At 35.2% G+C, this 14,263-nt stretch overlaps 3 protein-coding genes across 12 annotated transcripts; 1 reads left to right on the top strand and 2 right to left on the bottom strand.

Annotated features, from left to right (window-relative positions):
* Positions 1 to 45: 45 nt before the first annotated feature.
* AT2G26210 (Ankyrin repeat family protein) lies at positions 46 to 2,345 on the bottom strand. Of its 7 annotated transcripts, none has more exons than NM_179745.3 (8): positions 2,216 to 2,345; positions 1,642 to 1,847; positions 1,480 to 1,565; positions 1,092 to 1,149; positions 942 to 1,001; positions 817 to 867; positions 655 to 733; positions 46 to 517 (listed from the first exon to the last, which is right to left on the bottom strand). In NM_179745.3, the coding sequence occupies exons 2-8, from the start codon at positions 1,807 to 1,809 to the stop codon at positions 447 to 449; spliced, it is 573 nt and encodes a 190-aa protein (NP_850076.1). In that variant the 5' UTR covers positions 1,810 to 1,847; positions 2,216 to 2,345; the 3' UTR covers positions 46 to 446. The 7 variants fall into 7 exon arrangements, with proteins under 7 accessions (NP_850076.1, NP_001077961.1, NP_001323604.1 ...); NM_001084492.2 differs by having other exon boundaries at positions 1,642 to 1,775; NM_001336046.1 differs by having other exon boundaries at positions 171 to 517; positions 1,934 to 2,345.
* A 488-nt stretch (positions 2,346 to 2,833) lies between these two features.
* Positions 2,834 to 6,815, bottom strand: AT2G26200 (S-adenosyl-L-methionine-dependent methyltransferases superfamily protein). Of its 2 annotated transcripts, none has more exons than NM_179744.3 (12): positions 6,698 to 6,815; positions 6,489 to 6,610; positions 6,341 to 6,402; positions 5,742 to 5,792; positions 5,629 to 5,655; positions 5,442 to 5,546; positions 5,096 to 5,203; positions 4,834 to 4,905; positions 4,684 to 4,734; positions 4,393 to 4,455; positions 3,966 to 4,304; positions 2,834 to 3,852 (listed from the first exon to the last, which is right to left on the bottom strand). In NM_179744.3, exons 2-12 carry the CDS (start codon positions 6,586 to 6,588, stop codon positions 3,133 to 3,135), a joined length of 1,698 nt encoding a protein of 565 aa, NP_850075.2. In that variant the 5' UTR covers positions 6,589 to 6,610; positions 6,698 to 6,815; the 3' UTR covers positions 2,834 to 3,132. The 2 variants fall into 2 exon arrangements, with proteins under 2 accessions (NP_850075.2, NP_001324590.1); NM_001336042.1 differs by having other exon boundaries at positions 2,867 to 3,721; positions 6,698 to 6,770.
* Positions 6,816 to 8,708: 1,893 nt separating this feature from the next.
* Positions 8,709 to 11,882, top strand: AT2G26190 (calmodulin-binding family protein). 3 transcript variants are annotated; one of them, NM_128177.3, is made up of 9 exons: positions 8,709 to 9,061; positions 9,329 to 9,880; positions 9,960 to 10,074; positions 10,159 to 10,224; positions 10,311 to 10,399; positions 10,480 to 10,567; positions 10,660 to 10,890; positions 10,975 to 11,076; positions 11,155 to 11,825. In NM_128177.3, exons 2-9 carry the CDS (start codon positions 9,381 to 9,383, stop codon positions 11,560 to 11,562), a joined length of 1,599 nt encoding a protein of 532 aa, NP_565618.1. In that variant the 5' UTR covers positions 8,709 to 9,061; positions 9,329 to 9,380; the 3' UTR covers positions 11,563 to 11,825. The 3 variants fall into 3 exon arrangements, with proteins under 3 accessions (NP_565618.1, NP_001324666.1, NP_001324665.1); NM_001336040.1 differs by having other exon boundaries at positions 8,835 to 9,061; positions 10,975 to 11,882; NM_001336041.1 differs by lacking the exon at positions 8,709 to 9,061 and having other exon boundaries at positions 9,166 to 9,880; positions 11,155 to 11,824.
* The last annotated feature ends 2,381 nt before the right edge of the window (positions 11,883 to 14,263 follow it).

The raw sequence follows: 14,263 nt of genomic DNA, 5'->3' as shown, positions 1-14,263 counted from the left end.
TGTGACGTGTCACATGTCCCTCAATTTGGGCTTTCAGAGAATTCGAGGCCCAATATGAGCCACCCACACATATCTTCCATTGTCAAAATGTGGCAACCTATAACGAAGAGTCGAAGACTGTTTTCATTATACTCGACGGACTATATAGTTTTCTCGCCGAAGACAACTTTGAAAACAAAGTTTGTAAGATAAATGAATTCGTATGATAACAATGCTGGTATTTGTTTCTGCATTGTCACATTTTGATGACATAAAAACAAAAGGGAGTTTTTATGTCATAGCGGAAGAAGACATGGTTCAAAGATCACATAACATGGAAAATTGCACACAGAATGCAACTAAAGTTACAAGCAAATTCATGATCCCTTGATTTTTTCCATTACAAATCTTTCCCTTATCTGAAAAAGATTTGAGGAATGATTTGTAGCTCTGTCTGAGGCATGCTGTTAAGTGGACTTCATCTTTTCCCGCATCTTGTATTGCAGTGTTGCCGGGGCACAATCTAGCGGTGTTTCTCCTGGTGACGCATAACAGTTTATATACTTTAGGCGAACGAAACCAGAGAAGTTCCTATGTAACTAACTACACTTGTTCTCCTTAACATGTTTTTCGCAGGTCATTGATTTGGTAAGATTTGCGTAGCATGAGAATTACCTTGTGCATTCTTGTACTCAAGGCTTGCTCCATGATCCATCAACATCAACGCAATATCAGTTTGGTTGAACAGGACAGCCTGTGGAAGTATAAGATTATGTTATTAGTATATTTCCGAATTACTTAAGCAAATCAATCACACATGAGGAGTGGGAAGATTACCAGATGAAGCACCGACATTCCTTGCCTGTCTCGGTAATTTGCATCTACGCCCTGCAACTCCTAGAGTTTTAACCTCTCTCTATACACTTAATTAAGCGCAGCTTCTTAATTAGGAGATTAAGTACCTCTTTTAGAAGCTTTTTCGCACCAGCACTGTCACCATTCTTAATCGCTTCTCTTAATCCCTTTTAACAAACAAATTCCATAAAATCAATAATGCTCTGTTAGAAACAGTAAACTATGGTTTATTTATGTAATGAAATGTCAAGAGTTACCTCCCCACTGGCTTCATAGTCTCTTTGGGGGGTGTCTAGTCCAGCATTTAGAGCTGATCTGAGTTTTTCAACAGCTTATTTACAAATCAAAACAGCTTAAAAGATATATAACGGCAACGAGAGATATTTCAATATCATTTGTCAGTTGCCACAACAACGAATATGGGAAGCAAATTTTCTACACAATTGCACGAAAAGGAGAAAGTACGAGTGATTTGATCGGTCCAGCTGAAATGCAAGAGCAAGCAAATTTCATGTTGATACTTCCTTGCCCTAATAAAGTAAATGAAAATGCCTAGACAAACAACTTTCTCACATGTGTAAAGCTTATGAAGTAAACTCTAGACACAAACTTTTGCCTTGATACTACGACTAAATGATAACATACCTAGCATTGCTGCTGGAAGTGGAACCTTTACTTTTTGCTGAAGCCTCTGACTTCAACTGAGGAAGAACCACAGGAGCAATGGTAGCCTGTTCCAAAAGCAATATTCAAAAGCGAGAAACGTATTTTGTCAGGAACACAAACTTGAGGAAATGAAGTTTTTACAGGTGGGTTTGGTTTATCAGTTGATTTGGGAGGAGCTACACAGATACACAGAGGCATACCACACTTGCATTCCATTGTTTCACTACCTCCAAGTCCCATATCGTTGTCGTCAATATCCAATCTCGAAACTTGTTCTGTTAGAGAATTAACTTTATTGGAAAACAGCATGCAAAAGAATGACTTCTTTGCCTATGTGAATAACCTTGCTGCCACAAGTAGACATAGACAGATTCATCAAATAGCTTCTAATGTTTATTTGAATCAACCTAACAAATAACAATGATTAATCTACCATTTCTCATTATATATCTGAAATGATCTGAGTATAATTGATCATTTTGTAGCTTACTATACATGGGTTTCTCCAAAATTTCTAAAAAATGTGTACTATCAATCAGTCTAATTCAGATTTTTTCCAAAATGAACAAAAATTGGATTTTTCTTTCTCTGCAAATTTCAATTACTCCGGAAACTGGACAAAACCTTAGATCTACAAGCACAAACACAAAAATTCATGTGGAAAAGCTATAAAGAAGAAGAAGGAATAATGAAAGTGGAATATTATTCAATTCACCTGTCAGAGATGATGACGACGACTGAGACGAAACAAAAAGCTTGAAGAGAGGAGAAGAAACAGAGAGATGCTTTTGGAGTTTATTTATTTAGGAATAAAAAGATGATCCAACTGATTGAGAACTATTTTGATCGTCGTTTATTAATTAAAAATTCAGATAAATATTTAAGGACACGAAAAAAGAAATAAAATAAGAATCTATTTATATTTTGAGAATACAAAAAAAAAAAAAAAAAAAATTCACTAACTAAACTTCTCTTACCATAAAAAACCTATACTATTCTTCATATTTTTATCATTTCAGTTTTCATAACATGTTATTTTTTGGTCAATGTGTAAAAAATATAAAAATAAAATTAATAATGTTTTTAGTAATTTTTTTATGTCATGGAGTTATGTAGTAATTTTGAAGAAGCAAAGGTTTTTTGTGGAAGTGAATCTATCACAAGAACTCTCCAAAACATTATGATTCAAGCTAAACCCACAAGAGGAGATGTAAATGTATAATTCACCTATCCATGGCGGTGCTCATGTAGAAGGAAATGTGAACATTTGGACAACTTTTGTGTGGCAAAGAATGAGGGAAAGTGGTGATGGAATTAGATGAGGGGGAGACTGACTAAACTAACATGCCAACAAAATCCAAGTCATAAAAGGGAAAGTGTTTCTGCAGGACCGAGTTAACATGTGGATTCAACTCTCATAAAGCCATTAAAAATGTCAAAATCGTGAGGGAAATGGATGATAAGGAAGGCTGGTAACAACAAGTCATCATCATGTAATAGTTTTATACCCAAAAAATCCATTGCTAATATAGAAGAATACATGTAGGACATTCATTGATTTGAGATTCAATGAGGATTTTTTAATATAAAAGAACTCTCCAGTTAATCAACATTTGCTCCTCTACCACATAGTTACTCCATCTGAAAATAGAGAATATGCAACGCAGAACTCGGGATTTCTGCGACCAAATCCTTTTCGGAAAACCAACTGTCAATGATGTTCCCAATAGGAGATTCCTTTGAATTTGCAGCCCATCTGTCTGCAAGCTTAAACCCAAACTTAGATGCAGCTGACAGAAGAGAAGGTTCATCAACCCTTCTGAAAACATGGCATAGAATCAACGCCGGCTTCTCTTGCACCTCTAAGTCGTCTCCCATTTTCCGTAAGATCAACTCTTTTGCGGTTTCAAATAAAGGTATAATGGCTTCAGCTACATAGGTAACATCTGTCCCCATGATAACTTCGAATCCCTCACAAGCCAAACGCTTAATGCTTTCTATATGCTCTTTGTTTCCCCATTCAAGTACGCTTGTTTTCAGTTTTCCAAGTAAAGAAGATTGGAGGTTCATTGTGATGTTCTCTGTCAATAGCGTAAGTGCCTTTGTGTCTGCATCGGTTGCTACCACAAGGTTAGCTGATCTGGCAGCTACCATCGAGCAAATTCCTGTGCAGCCACAACCCAATTCCAACACCCGTTTTCCAGAAACAATGTTTGGGTTCCTGTCAAGAACAGAAGCCATAAGCCGAGCAGACTCCCAGAGCATCAACCCCGTAGATTTGCAAGTATGTTGATATTCTTTTGACAAAAGTTTGATTTTAAAAGCAGAATCCCTAAGCTTAACCACGCTCATCTATGACAACAAATCGAATAGAAAAACAGATATGGACTTGTAAGCATAGAATTAAATTAAAAATACTCTTCGAGAAAATATGTAAAAACAATGAGATTACCGAAGTCTCTTACCTCATGACTTGATGGGGAGGCTCCAAACATTTCCATAGCCAGACCATCAGATATGTCAATGTCAGTGTAATCAATAATCTCTTTTCTTTCCTGCTCCTCAGATTTAGACTGAATGCTATCCTGTTGTTCAGATTTATCTAATTTGGCAGGAGTCAAACTATCACAAGGGTTTTTGTTGCCATTTGTTCGACGAAATGTAGCTTGGACCCAGCGCCGATTCATGACCAGTTCGCGTGAACGATTCTCAACTTGTTTGCAGCAAACATCAAGCTCCTCAACTTCAAATCCTTGTTCAGAAAACAAAGTTTCTAGGAATTCATTAGAAAAGTAGAATGCACGCTGCATAGAAAACAAAATCATCACAGATCTGCAAAATTATAGAAATGTGTACTGCAAATAAATAGCGCAGGAGAAAGAAAGAACTTACAGTGCCATCACCTCTCACATAAAAGTTCTCGCTGATCCTCTGATCCTTCCCAGAGAACCTCTCCTGTTGATGAAATACTGAAACACATAAGGGGTAACCACGCCTTCGTATTCTAAAGGATACTAAATCTCTTAAGAAGTGGTTGTTCTTCCTAAAAGGAAAGCCAGACCACAATGTTTTTTTTTAAGCATGAAACTGTAGTAGAAATATTTTTTCGTTTCAAGTGCATCAAAATGGGCATACGAGTAGCGATAACTTTGAATTTCTGAAGTAATAAAAGGTGGATCAAACCTGAGCAAGATCACCGACAGCATAGTCACGGAAGAGGATACACCCATTTGGCTGAAAACAGAATAATAAGAAGTAACTCAACAAGAGGAATTCAGTCTAACAGAGGAAGATGGATGTCCAGAAGTACATGAGAAAGGATGTGTTTGATACCTTAAGAACTTTCCTAATGTTCTGCAATACTGAGGACATCTTCTCTGGGGATACCGCAGATAAAACAAATATCTGTTCAACAAGTATTTAAAATGAGAAATAGCCCATGACGAGAAAAGAAAAGGCTCAAACGTTATATACTCAAAGAAAGAAAAACCAAGGGAGCAATTACAGGGGAGTGTTAATCTTTTACTAAGATAATTTGATGGATCATTATCTTCTACCTAGTTAACACAATAATATAAATTTGTTAGGAAAATACCATGGTCACAATATCAACTGAAGATGGAGAAATATGCTTGTCAAGACCATCCCCTGTCAAGTCACAAGCAAATGCACAAACGCGTGTCTCTGTGTATTCATCATGAGCCTGAATGTCATAATAAGTTAAATACACTCTGGTCAACAAAAAACTATGAAGCACATGACAAATCACACACTATTCCATTTGGTAGACGCAGCAAGTAACTACTCACAGGCATAAATTAAGGTGGACCTGTTAAATGAGCTTAGAGACAGAAAGACTATTACTATAAATTAACCTCACTAGGAAAGACAAATCAACCAAATCAAAGTACACATTAGACTAGAAGAAGAAAGTGACTGACCTTGACCAATTCGACGGCTCGTGGTGAAAAATCACATGCATAAACAAAAATGTCTGGATATGTGGCGATCAATGGAAAGATGGTGTTTCCAGCTCCACAGCCAACCTGCAAATCAAGACCAATTGCTCAACAGAATAACAAAATAGCTAGATTTTGGATGAGTAACAGCTTGAGCATTTTTGTTTACCTCAAGAATGACACTTTTCCCACTAACCTGAAAAAGGGAATAAGAAAAACTAAGGTTATATACTATACTAGGTAATGCAGCAGAAACCAAAAGAAACTAGTTTAAATACTCACGGAAAAATAGCTATTCCATTCCTTATCCAAGTAGTGGCGGTCTTTGAAAAACTGATGAAGAACAAGAAAATCTTATCATATAGTAAAACACAGCAATATAATTAGCACAGTGAGCTCACACTCAAATTTCAGAAAGCATTAATGTCAACGTTATGATATGACCTAATACTGGAACCTTAGATTATATTGCTGATAAAATCTGGAACCAAGGGCATAGGCAGTTGAAGACAATATCCGCTCAAGACAGCCATAATTCCGTTTCTCCTATAAACAAACACCTAAGTTACTAAACTTAATGAAATAGATCTACTTGATATATAGTATCACTAACTAACTTGAGTCCTCAAACCCATCAATCACCCTAACCAGTTCAGAGGAGTGGTTGCTTTAAATACTCTTCACTTTCATACTTGTACCACATATCAACAAAGAGAGGGTCTTAACATATATCTGAACAATCCTTAACGACTACATCTAAAGAAACTAAACGCATTTACCAAATCAAAAGTGAATCCACCCAATATTACACACTTATATGCATCAATATTAGCTCAATTACATGTGAATTGAGAAAGAAAGTAACTGAGCTAAAGGCTTACTCTGTCTCCATGATGCTTGTAAAATATATCCCAATACTTTTTAGCATCTCGCTCATACTTGTCTGAGAGATAAAGGAACAAGCTTGCAAAAATTCATACTTGGCAATATAGATATCAAAATCAGCTTAAAGATGTAAACTTTGAGAACCTCGCCAAAAGGGAGAAACACCAGCATTAGCCGTCGGATAAATCTGCAGCTTCTCAATCGGTTTTTGCGGTTCTTCTATGATTTTCAAGCCAGAAGACATTATTTATTACCACACGCCGTATCTTCATAAGAACAAAAAAAAAAATCATGAATTTGAGTAAATTAGAGAAGACCCAAGTAACTCAAAAAGTAGAAAAAGGAAGACTAACCTGTGTTCGTCGACGTTAAACGCTCTGGTTCTTCTTCCCTGAGAAAAAATCTGAAGAAGATTTTTAGAGTTTTGTTTAAGACATTAAGCTGCAGGGTTTTAAGTTGGTCGGCCCAGTCGTGGTTGGGCCAATGTGGACTTATAGTCTGAATGAATAAAACAAATTTTTAACCTTAATATATGCTTTGAATATACAAAACATCTCCTGATGTTGTAACCGCAATGTGTTTGTACCATGTTGCTGTTACATATATGGTACCACTTAAAGGAGTTAATTTGGCGGACGAAATTTTTGTAATAAACTATCATTGAAGTACACTTCCTTGAAACCTTTTTTAGACAAATCCAGGTTTGGCAATTCATTAGACGTTAAGACATAAAGACTCTCACCTCGGAGGATATGGTAGCCTTTCAAGGATATGGTAGTTTTGGTATTCCTAAATCCAAAGTGCAATATGTCAAAACGGAGCCTATCATCTCTTCACTCATAATTAACAATAATAATGGCTAATTTAGGGGATATAAACTATTTTGGCCAGAAGAATAGATTGATTTGATGGAAACAGATTGTACAGAGTTGATAACGGTGACAATACTGCGTGGATAATCGTTTAATAGCAATTAGACAACAGTCAACACACCCAAACCACATCAATTACATTGCACACGACAAATGACAGATATATCAGACCAAACCGTATTTAATTATATCCAAAATCTTATATAAAATTGTGATTATCACAAAGAACCAAGATTTGTACGGTGTCGACACAAAACAAAGAAGAGAAACAAAAACTATTTCAAACATGTCCCGACTAATCTTCGTTCGCTCATATGCAATTATGCACGTGTCTACACATGCGAATAATTTGTTCAAATATTTCCTTTTGTCATCTACACCTACCACATGTAATTTAAGACCTCACTAGCTGTGATTTTGATATTTAAGAATATACCACATACAGTTTTAAACTAAATATTTGATATGAATGAACTACTAATGCAAAGTTGCAAACTACCGCTAACAATCAAACTCCTATTAAGTTATGTTTTCAAAACAGGTTCATTGCTTTAATGAACGTCACTAATTCAAACCTAAGTAAAAAACTTAACTTTTGTGTGAGTATCTACTTGCAGCAAATAATTACTTTTTGTTTTGACAATATGTTCTTTTGGAGTTTTTCTCAATATTTTGCAAAGAGTTGGAGTCTAACTCTCTGCTTAAAAATCCTACGGAGATGATTACACCTCTTGCACTATTTATACATATCCTTCAAAGTTTTTTGAAGTCTAAATTCTCTTTACACGACATAGACAAACTTTCTTACTTTGGATGGTGAAAAAATCTGGTTAACATACCAAAAGAGTGGTGCAATAGTGGTTACTATTATTAACGTCATTTCACGATATTGTAACTAGCTAGTTCAACAGTTAAAGGTAAATTTATATCATTTTTTTTGGGGACAAAGTAAATATATAGTATCATTGTTTCAATAATTTCTGCATTAATATATATATCCACAGCATTAATATATTTTTCATAATGTCATGGTAGATAAGATTTGCTCGAAAAACGACCCTACTGAATTAACAATTTTTTTTGTTTATTTGTCAACAATATTTTTTTTTTCCTGAATTAATAAGTTTCTGTGAAGCTACCTTCTTCTTACTGAGCGTCTCCTGTGGGTTCCCATATACACTGTTTTCTATCACACACTTTGTTGTTTACTTGTATGTATTGGAATGGTTCATAAACTCCATAAACCAAAAGAATCGGGTCCAATTTTTTTTCCAATATCTAAATAAATTTTACTCTATAACCAAAATAACCAAAATTGAACTAAAGGAATTTCGATATCATTACACATTACATTTTAAATTCTATAACCAAAAAAAAAACGAAAAATATATAAAAGACTAATAAATTGTCCCTACTTTTCTAAATGAATAAGTTTCGGTGAAGCTACCTTTATTACCCAGCGTCTCCTATGGGTTCCCTTATTACACTGTTCTGTTCTCTATCACACACACACTTTGTTACTTGTCTCTATATATCATTTTAAAATTAATATCTTTTTTTTTCAGACACACCATCTTTGAATCTTCTTCACTCAAAGCTTTGTCATATTCAACGAAGACTTTCTTTAAACAAAACTTTTACCGCATTTAATACTCGTCAACTACACACACACACACTATACATTTATTCAGCTTGTGTTGTGTATATATATTGTGTTATTCCTCAACTTGGTTGTTGTATTCAATTTCTCATTCCTCCTTAAGTTTTCTCTACACAAGAAGATAGAGATAAAGACTTGACCTTTTTCAAGTCTTCCTTGGTGTTAATACTCTGCAAATTCTTGAGGTATGTCTCTGATTCTTACATGGGTCGATTATAAAAGATGAATAAAATCATAAAGTCTCCACCTTTATGGAGTTATTCTGAATGTGTTTGTTGAAATGTCTGAATGAGATTAGATTTTTATCCATCGTCGGCTATAATAAATGTGTTTGGTGGTGATGATAGGAATGACTCAGTAAACAAATTAATATATTAATGATAGTTGGCTTAGAGAAAAAAGATTCGTTTGTCAAAGTTTTTGATATTGATCTGAATTTGATACGTGTGCAGGGTAGTTTGGAGGAAGAGATCGTGTTTAATATTGTTGTTTAATCAGAGAAAGATGGGTCTTTCTCTTTCTTTGCTCTTGTCTGCTTGGAAAGAAGTTGTGACGACCCAGTTCTTCAGTTTCAAGAACCCTGTCGAGAGTTTTCTTGAAACCAGATCTTTCAGCTTAAAACTTAAAGAAGGAGGCTTGACTTCAAGAACCAACAGTTTCAAGAGTGAGAACCCGCAGGAAAAGTCTCCGAAGACGGGTATGGAGCGGTCTTTGAGCTTCAACAGCTGGGAGATTGTGACAGAAGTTGAGACTGAACCGATGAACAAGGAAGATGAGGAGATTGTTGAACCGACGAAGCCTGCTCGTAACAGTTTGAATGGAAGGAACTGTGAGAGAATCCAAATAACGAAGCCTACTATTACTCCACCTACGCCTTTTGTGTTCTTCTCTCCAAGACCGGTCACCGAGCTTGATGCAGCTGCAACTACGTTACAGAAGGTGTACAAGAGTTACAGAACAAGAAGGAACTTAGCGGATTGCGCGGTTGTTGTTGAGGAGCTCTGGTGAGTCACTTGATGGTCCTCTATCTTTTTTATTAGTAATGTGGTTCAAGCTGTTGAAACTAATTCAAATGTTTCATAGGTGGAAGACTCTGGATGCTGCAGCTTTAAATTTGAGCTCAGTCGCCTTCTTTGAAGAAGAGAAACATGAAACCGCGGTTTCGAAGTGGGCACGAGCTAGGACACGAGCTGCTAAGGTTTGACATCATTTCCACAATTTATTATCTATGTTTAGATGTCATAAGAAACTGATGTGAATCCTTCTATTGTATGTCATTTAGGTTGGAAAAGGATTGTCAAAAGATGAAAAAGCTCAAAAGTTAGCTCTTCAGCATTGGCTTGAAGCTGTAAGTCCCCATACTTGCTTTGGACATGAAATAAACCTTCCTATTTTGTGGATTTGATCTAAGTTTTGTCTTTTCGGCATTTACAGATTGACCCACGCCATCGTTATGGCCACAACTTGCACTTCTATTATGATGTCTGGTCAGCAAGCATGAGCGCACAACCATTCTTCTACTGGTGAGTCCCGTAACTATCGTTATCTTTTTCTGTTGTATGAATCTGTTCTGAACTTTGTTTCCACCTATTTGAAACTGAAGGTTGGACATTGGCGATGGAAAAGATGTGAATCTTGAACACCACCCAAGAAGTGTTCTGCAAAAACAGTGCATTAAATATCTAGGACCAGTAAGTCTTTTTTCGGTTTCACCTGCTAAAAAATTAGTTCAGGGTACTTATCTTCTTTTTGCTCATACACGTTTGTGTTATTCAACCTGCAGCTGGAGAGAGAAGCATACGAAGTGATAGTAGAAGATGGAAAGCTAATGAATAAACAAAGCATGACTCTGATCAATTCAACAGAGGATTCCAAGTCAATTTTTGTACTTAGCACAACTAGAACCTTATACGTAGGGCAGAAGAAGAAAGGTCGTTTCCAACATTCGAGTTTCTTGTCTGGAGGTGCCACAACTGCTGCAGGAAGATTGGTTGCTCGCGAGGGGATCCTCGAGGTGTGTTCCGATTCAGTTTTGCTTTCTAGTTTGGTTCTCTTAGCTTTTATGTCGAGGATCTAATCAAAACACATATTTTCTCAGGCTATATGGCCATACAGTGGACACTACCTCCCAACAGAAGACAACTTCAATGAATTCATAAGTTTCCTGGAAGAGAACAATGTTGATATGACCAATGTTAAGGTAAGGAATATAATTTTTGGTTGCATACATGCGAAATATGAAAAATGGTATGTACTCACTTATTTAATCTGAATACAGAGATGCTCTGTGAATGAGGAATATTCGTCATTCAATTCCAGTGGCTACGAAGAAGAAGCAACAAAAGAAGAAGAAGCAGAGAAGAAACCAGCAGAAACCATCGTTACAGAGGAACAAGAAGAAGAGAAAGAGAGAGAAAGACCGGTGTTCCAGCTTGCAAAGAGGCTGTCTTGCAAATGGAACAGTGGAGTTGGTCCAAGAATTGGGTGTGTTAGAGATTATCCAATGGAACTTCAGTCACAAGCGTTCGAACAAGTCAGTTTGTCTCCTCGGATTTCGCCTGGTTCTACACGTTTTCCGTCACCATACGGCCCAATTCCTTCTCCAAGGCCTAGTCCTAGAGTAAGAGTCTCTCCACGCTTAGCATACATGGGAATCCCAAGCCCTAGAGTTCAAGTAAACTGTTAGGCCTTGTCAACTTAACTCACCAAGAAGTGAATGTTATGACCCTTTAAGCTAGTGAGGTATGAGAAAAGGCTTCATCAATCTCTTCTCATCATCCTTTGTTCTTTAATTCATGTTTTTTTTTCTAAGTCCCTTTTGGTCTTTTTGTTCCTCTTTTTTTGGCTGCATCGTAACTTCTGGTTTAGGTGAAATGCCCAAGGCTGTAAATTTATTAGGTGAACTGTAAACAACAACTTTTTGAATTAAATAAAATTTTGTTAAAAATATTGAATGATTTTCTATCTGAAAAGTTCATCATTTTATCTTGCCTAAAATGTTAGAAAACGAAAACAAAACCAAACAAAAAAAAGTGCAACAGACTTTTGGAAGAAAAAAAACAGTCTTGCAAGAGTTCCAACAACAAAATTCTCCTATTATCGTATAATAAAGAAAAACGTAATCTATTCAATTCAATAATGTATCCATCAAAAACTTGACTTGAGACTTTTCATGGGCTAGCTGTTTTGGTCTTCTTAAACCACCTTGGCTTGAATTGATTTGTTTATGGTCTTTTTTCTTTTCTTCGCTAATCCGTACTTCTTCTATATTCGTCCAATCCCTTGGGCCTTGGCACACGTCTTATTTCATTATTATTTTTTTTATTTTTTTATTATTTATTATTTTATGTCACTCGAGTATGATTCTTAATTTGAATTAATATACAATGAGCCGAAAAACATCTAAAACTATCAAAATGATTCATTTGTACTAAACTACTAATAGGCAGTACTGCTAATAGGTAACGAAAATACGAAGACTTTTTCTTACCGCCATGCAAAAAGTTGACAATGAAGGCGAAGTTGCAAAACCTCAATTGAAGAAAGTTGATTATATCAGAAAAGTCAACAACGGACAAATAATATTGGATATGAAGAAATCCAACCTAGTCCAACAGTAGAGAAACCATAAGTTTAGTCAAATTCCAAAGAAAGCTCCAACAACTAAAGAAGTTAAAAAAGGATTTTGACTATCTCTTCTCTCTACCTTCAAAGATATGTGAAAAACGACCCAAAGCCAAAGTTACACTCCTATGTCTAAAGAATTCGTTTGCCGAAAGTGATCCGCTTAATATGATCTAAAATTATTTACAATAGAGAGTGTTGAATTGATTTAATAGGATATTGCAAATGATGATGAAAATGAGGTGGATTAAATTGTGTTAAAAAACAATAGTTGGTTTTGATTTGCTTTTTTTTTTTGGTATCAGGAATTCAATCTCTGGATTTCATCGTCAATGTATTATGATCCTCAATTGAAAAATGGCAAAAGATTTTATTTAATACAATATTTTTGTGTTCTCTCTTCTAATTCATTTCATGGGTTTCATGTAGAGTCTGTTTCCAATTTATTTATTTGTGTGTTGTAATACTCTATGATTTTGATTTATTTTTAGTTTGTAACATATTGTTTCTATCTCATTTCCTCTTTAAGAGCTATGCCACCACCATTCTGGTTGATTTGTGAGTTAGCACATTAATCGCTAATGTACATCATATCAGAAACAACTCTTGACTCGATTTTTTTTACTTTCATTGTATGTTTAATGTAGTTTTTTCTTCAACATTGGGCCACAATTGGCCGGCCCATTAGCCAGACAAACAACTCTTGGATCGAATTTTTTTCCTTTCATTGTGTATTTCATGTAGTTTTTTTTCAACATTGGGCCACAATTGTCCGGCCCATTAGCCAAATCCCTACATTTGTATCGAGCGGGACTCAATCCCAAGTGTGATGGTGCATGTTTTCGGTGGTACATGTTTTCATGTAATTTTTGTTTTATTATTTTAAGAAGTTATCATCAATTAGAATTAATTGTATATATCTCATTTTCATTGTATAGCTAAGGACCCAATCTTTACAGAGTTCATCTTTTTTCTCTGTCTGATTAATCTTTTTTTTTTATTATGTCTAATTAATCTTAAAGTTGCTAGACAAATAGATTCATGTACAAGATTCACTCAAACTAAATATGAGCGAGAAAAAATAGTATATATATTGAAAACTAAATTTGGGAGATACATGGGCATTTTTTTCGATTCTTTAACTCGTGAATTTAGGTTGTTCTTTTGTCGTTTCAGTTGTTGTTTTTTTGTATCAATCACTCGTGAATTTAGTTTTTTTATGAGAGCATAATTTATTATAATTTGCAATAGAGTTGTAAAGTTTAAATTGCTATAACGCTGTTTTGTGGAGAGTTAAATAGGGTGTTGACTGTTGAGTCATAAGACCAATGTGTATGGTCTTAGAAAGAAAACCTTGTCATAATTATATAAGATAATAAGTTCTGTTATAGAGGTTATTAGACAAGTGATAGGTCTAACCAGTCCAAATCACAAAATCCAAAAGCTAAACATTGCTTTTCGAAAGAGAATGTATTTCGTAAATCTGATTTGCAACATTTTGGGAAGTTTAAATTTCGAATCCAATGATATAAGAATAATAAAACAAAACAAGGTATTACATGAACATGAGTGAGTCACTGTAAAAAGTAAAAAACAACAAAAAGCCTAACATACATATATATATATATTTATTAATTTATTGTACCTTTTCATGGTTTCTTTTTTCATGCCTGTAACTCTGAGAAGGACACAGACACATTTGTTTGTGTAAGTAATAAATAAGTGTGAAAACACAATCAGAGACAAAAGCCTAAAGACTCGAG

Source organism: Arabidopsis thaliana, chromosome 2 (assembly GCF_000001735.4).
Source record: "Arabidopsis thaliana chromosome 2, partial sequence".
Classification (NCBI taxonomy): domain Eukaryota; kingdom Viridiplantae; phylum Streptophyta; class Magnoliopsida; order Brassicales; family Brassicaceae; genus Arabidopsis; species Arabidopsis thaliana.
The sequence above is the reverse complement of the archived record's forward strand: the minus strand, read 5'-3'. Positions and strand labels throughout refer to the sequence as shown.

Coding starts and splice junctions, on each gene's coding strand:
- AT2G26210 (NM_179745.3), bottom strand. CDS start 1,809: ATGCTGTTTTCCAATAAAGTTAATTCTCTAACAGAACAAGTTTCGAGA. Junction 1,566..1,641: donor CTGATAAACCAAACCCACCT/GTAAAAACTTCA, acceptor CTTTTGGAACAG/GCTACCATTGCTCCTGTGGT. Junction 1,002..1,091: donor ACTATGAAGCCAGTGGGGAG/GTAACTCTTGAC, acceptor GTTTGTTAAAAG/GGATTAAGAGAAGCGATTAA.
- AT2G26200 (NM_179744.3), bottom strand. CDS start 6,588: ATGTCTTCTGGCTTGAAAATCATAGAAGAACCGCAAAAACCGATTGAG. Junction 6,403..6,488: donor TGTTTCTCCCTTTTGGCGAG/GTTCTCAAAGTT, acceptor TTTATCTCTCAG/ACAAGTATGAGCGAGATGCT. Junction 5,793..6,340: donor ACAAGCATCATGGAGACAGA/GTAAGCCTTTAG, acceptor GTTCTTCATCAG/TTTTTCAAAGACCGCCACTA.
- AT2G26190 (NM_128177.3), top strand. CDS start 9,381: ATGGGTCTTTCTCTTTCTTTGCTCTTGTCTGCTTGGAAAGAAGTTGTG. Junction 9,881..9,959: donor GTTGTTGTTGAGGAGCTCTG/GTGAGTCACTTG, acceptor AATGTTTCATAG/GTGGAAGACTCTGGATGCTG. Junction 10,075..10,158: donor CTAGGACACGAGCTGCTAAG/GTTTGACATCAT, acceptor TATGTCATTTAG/GTTGGAAAAGGATTGTCAAA.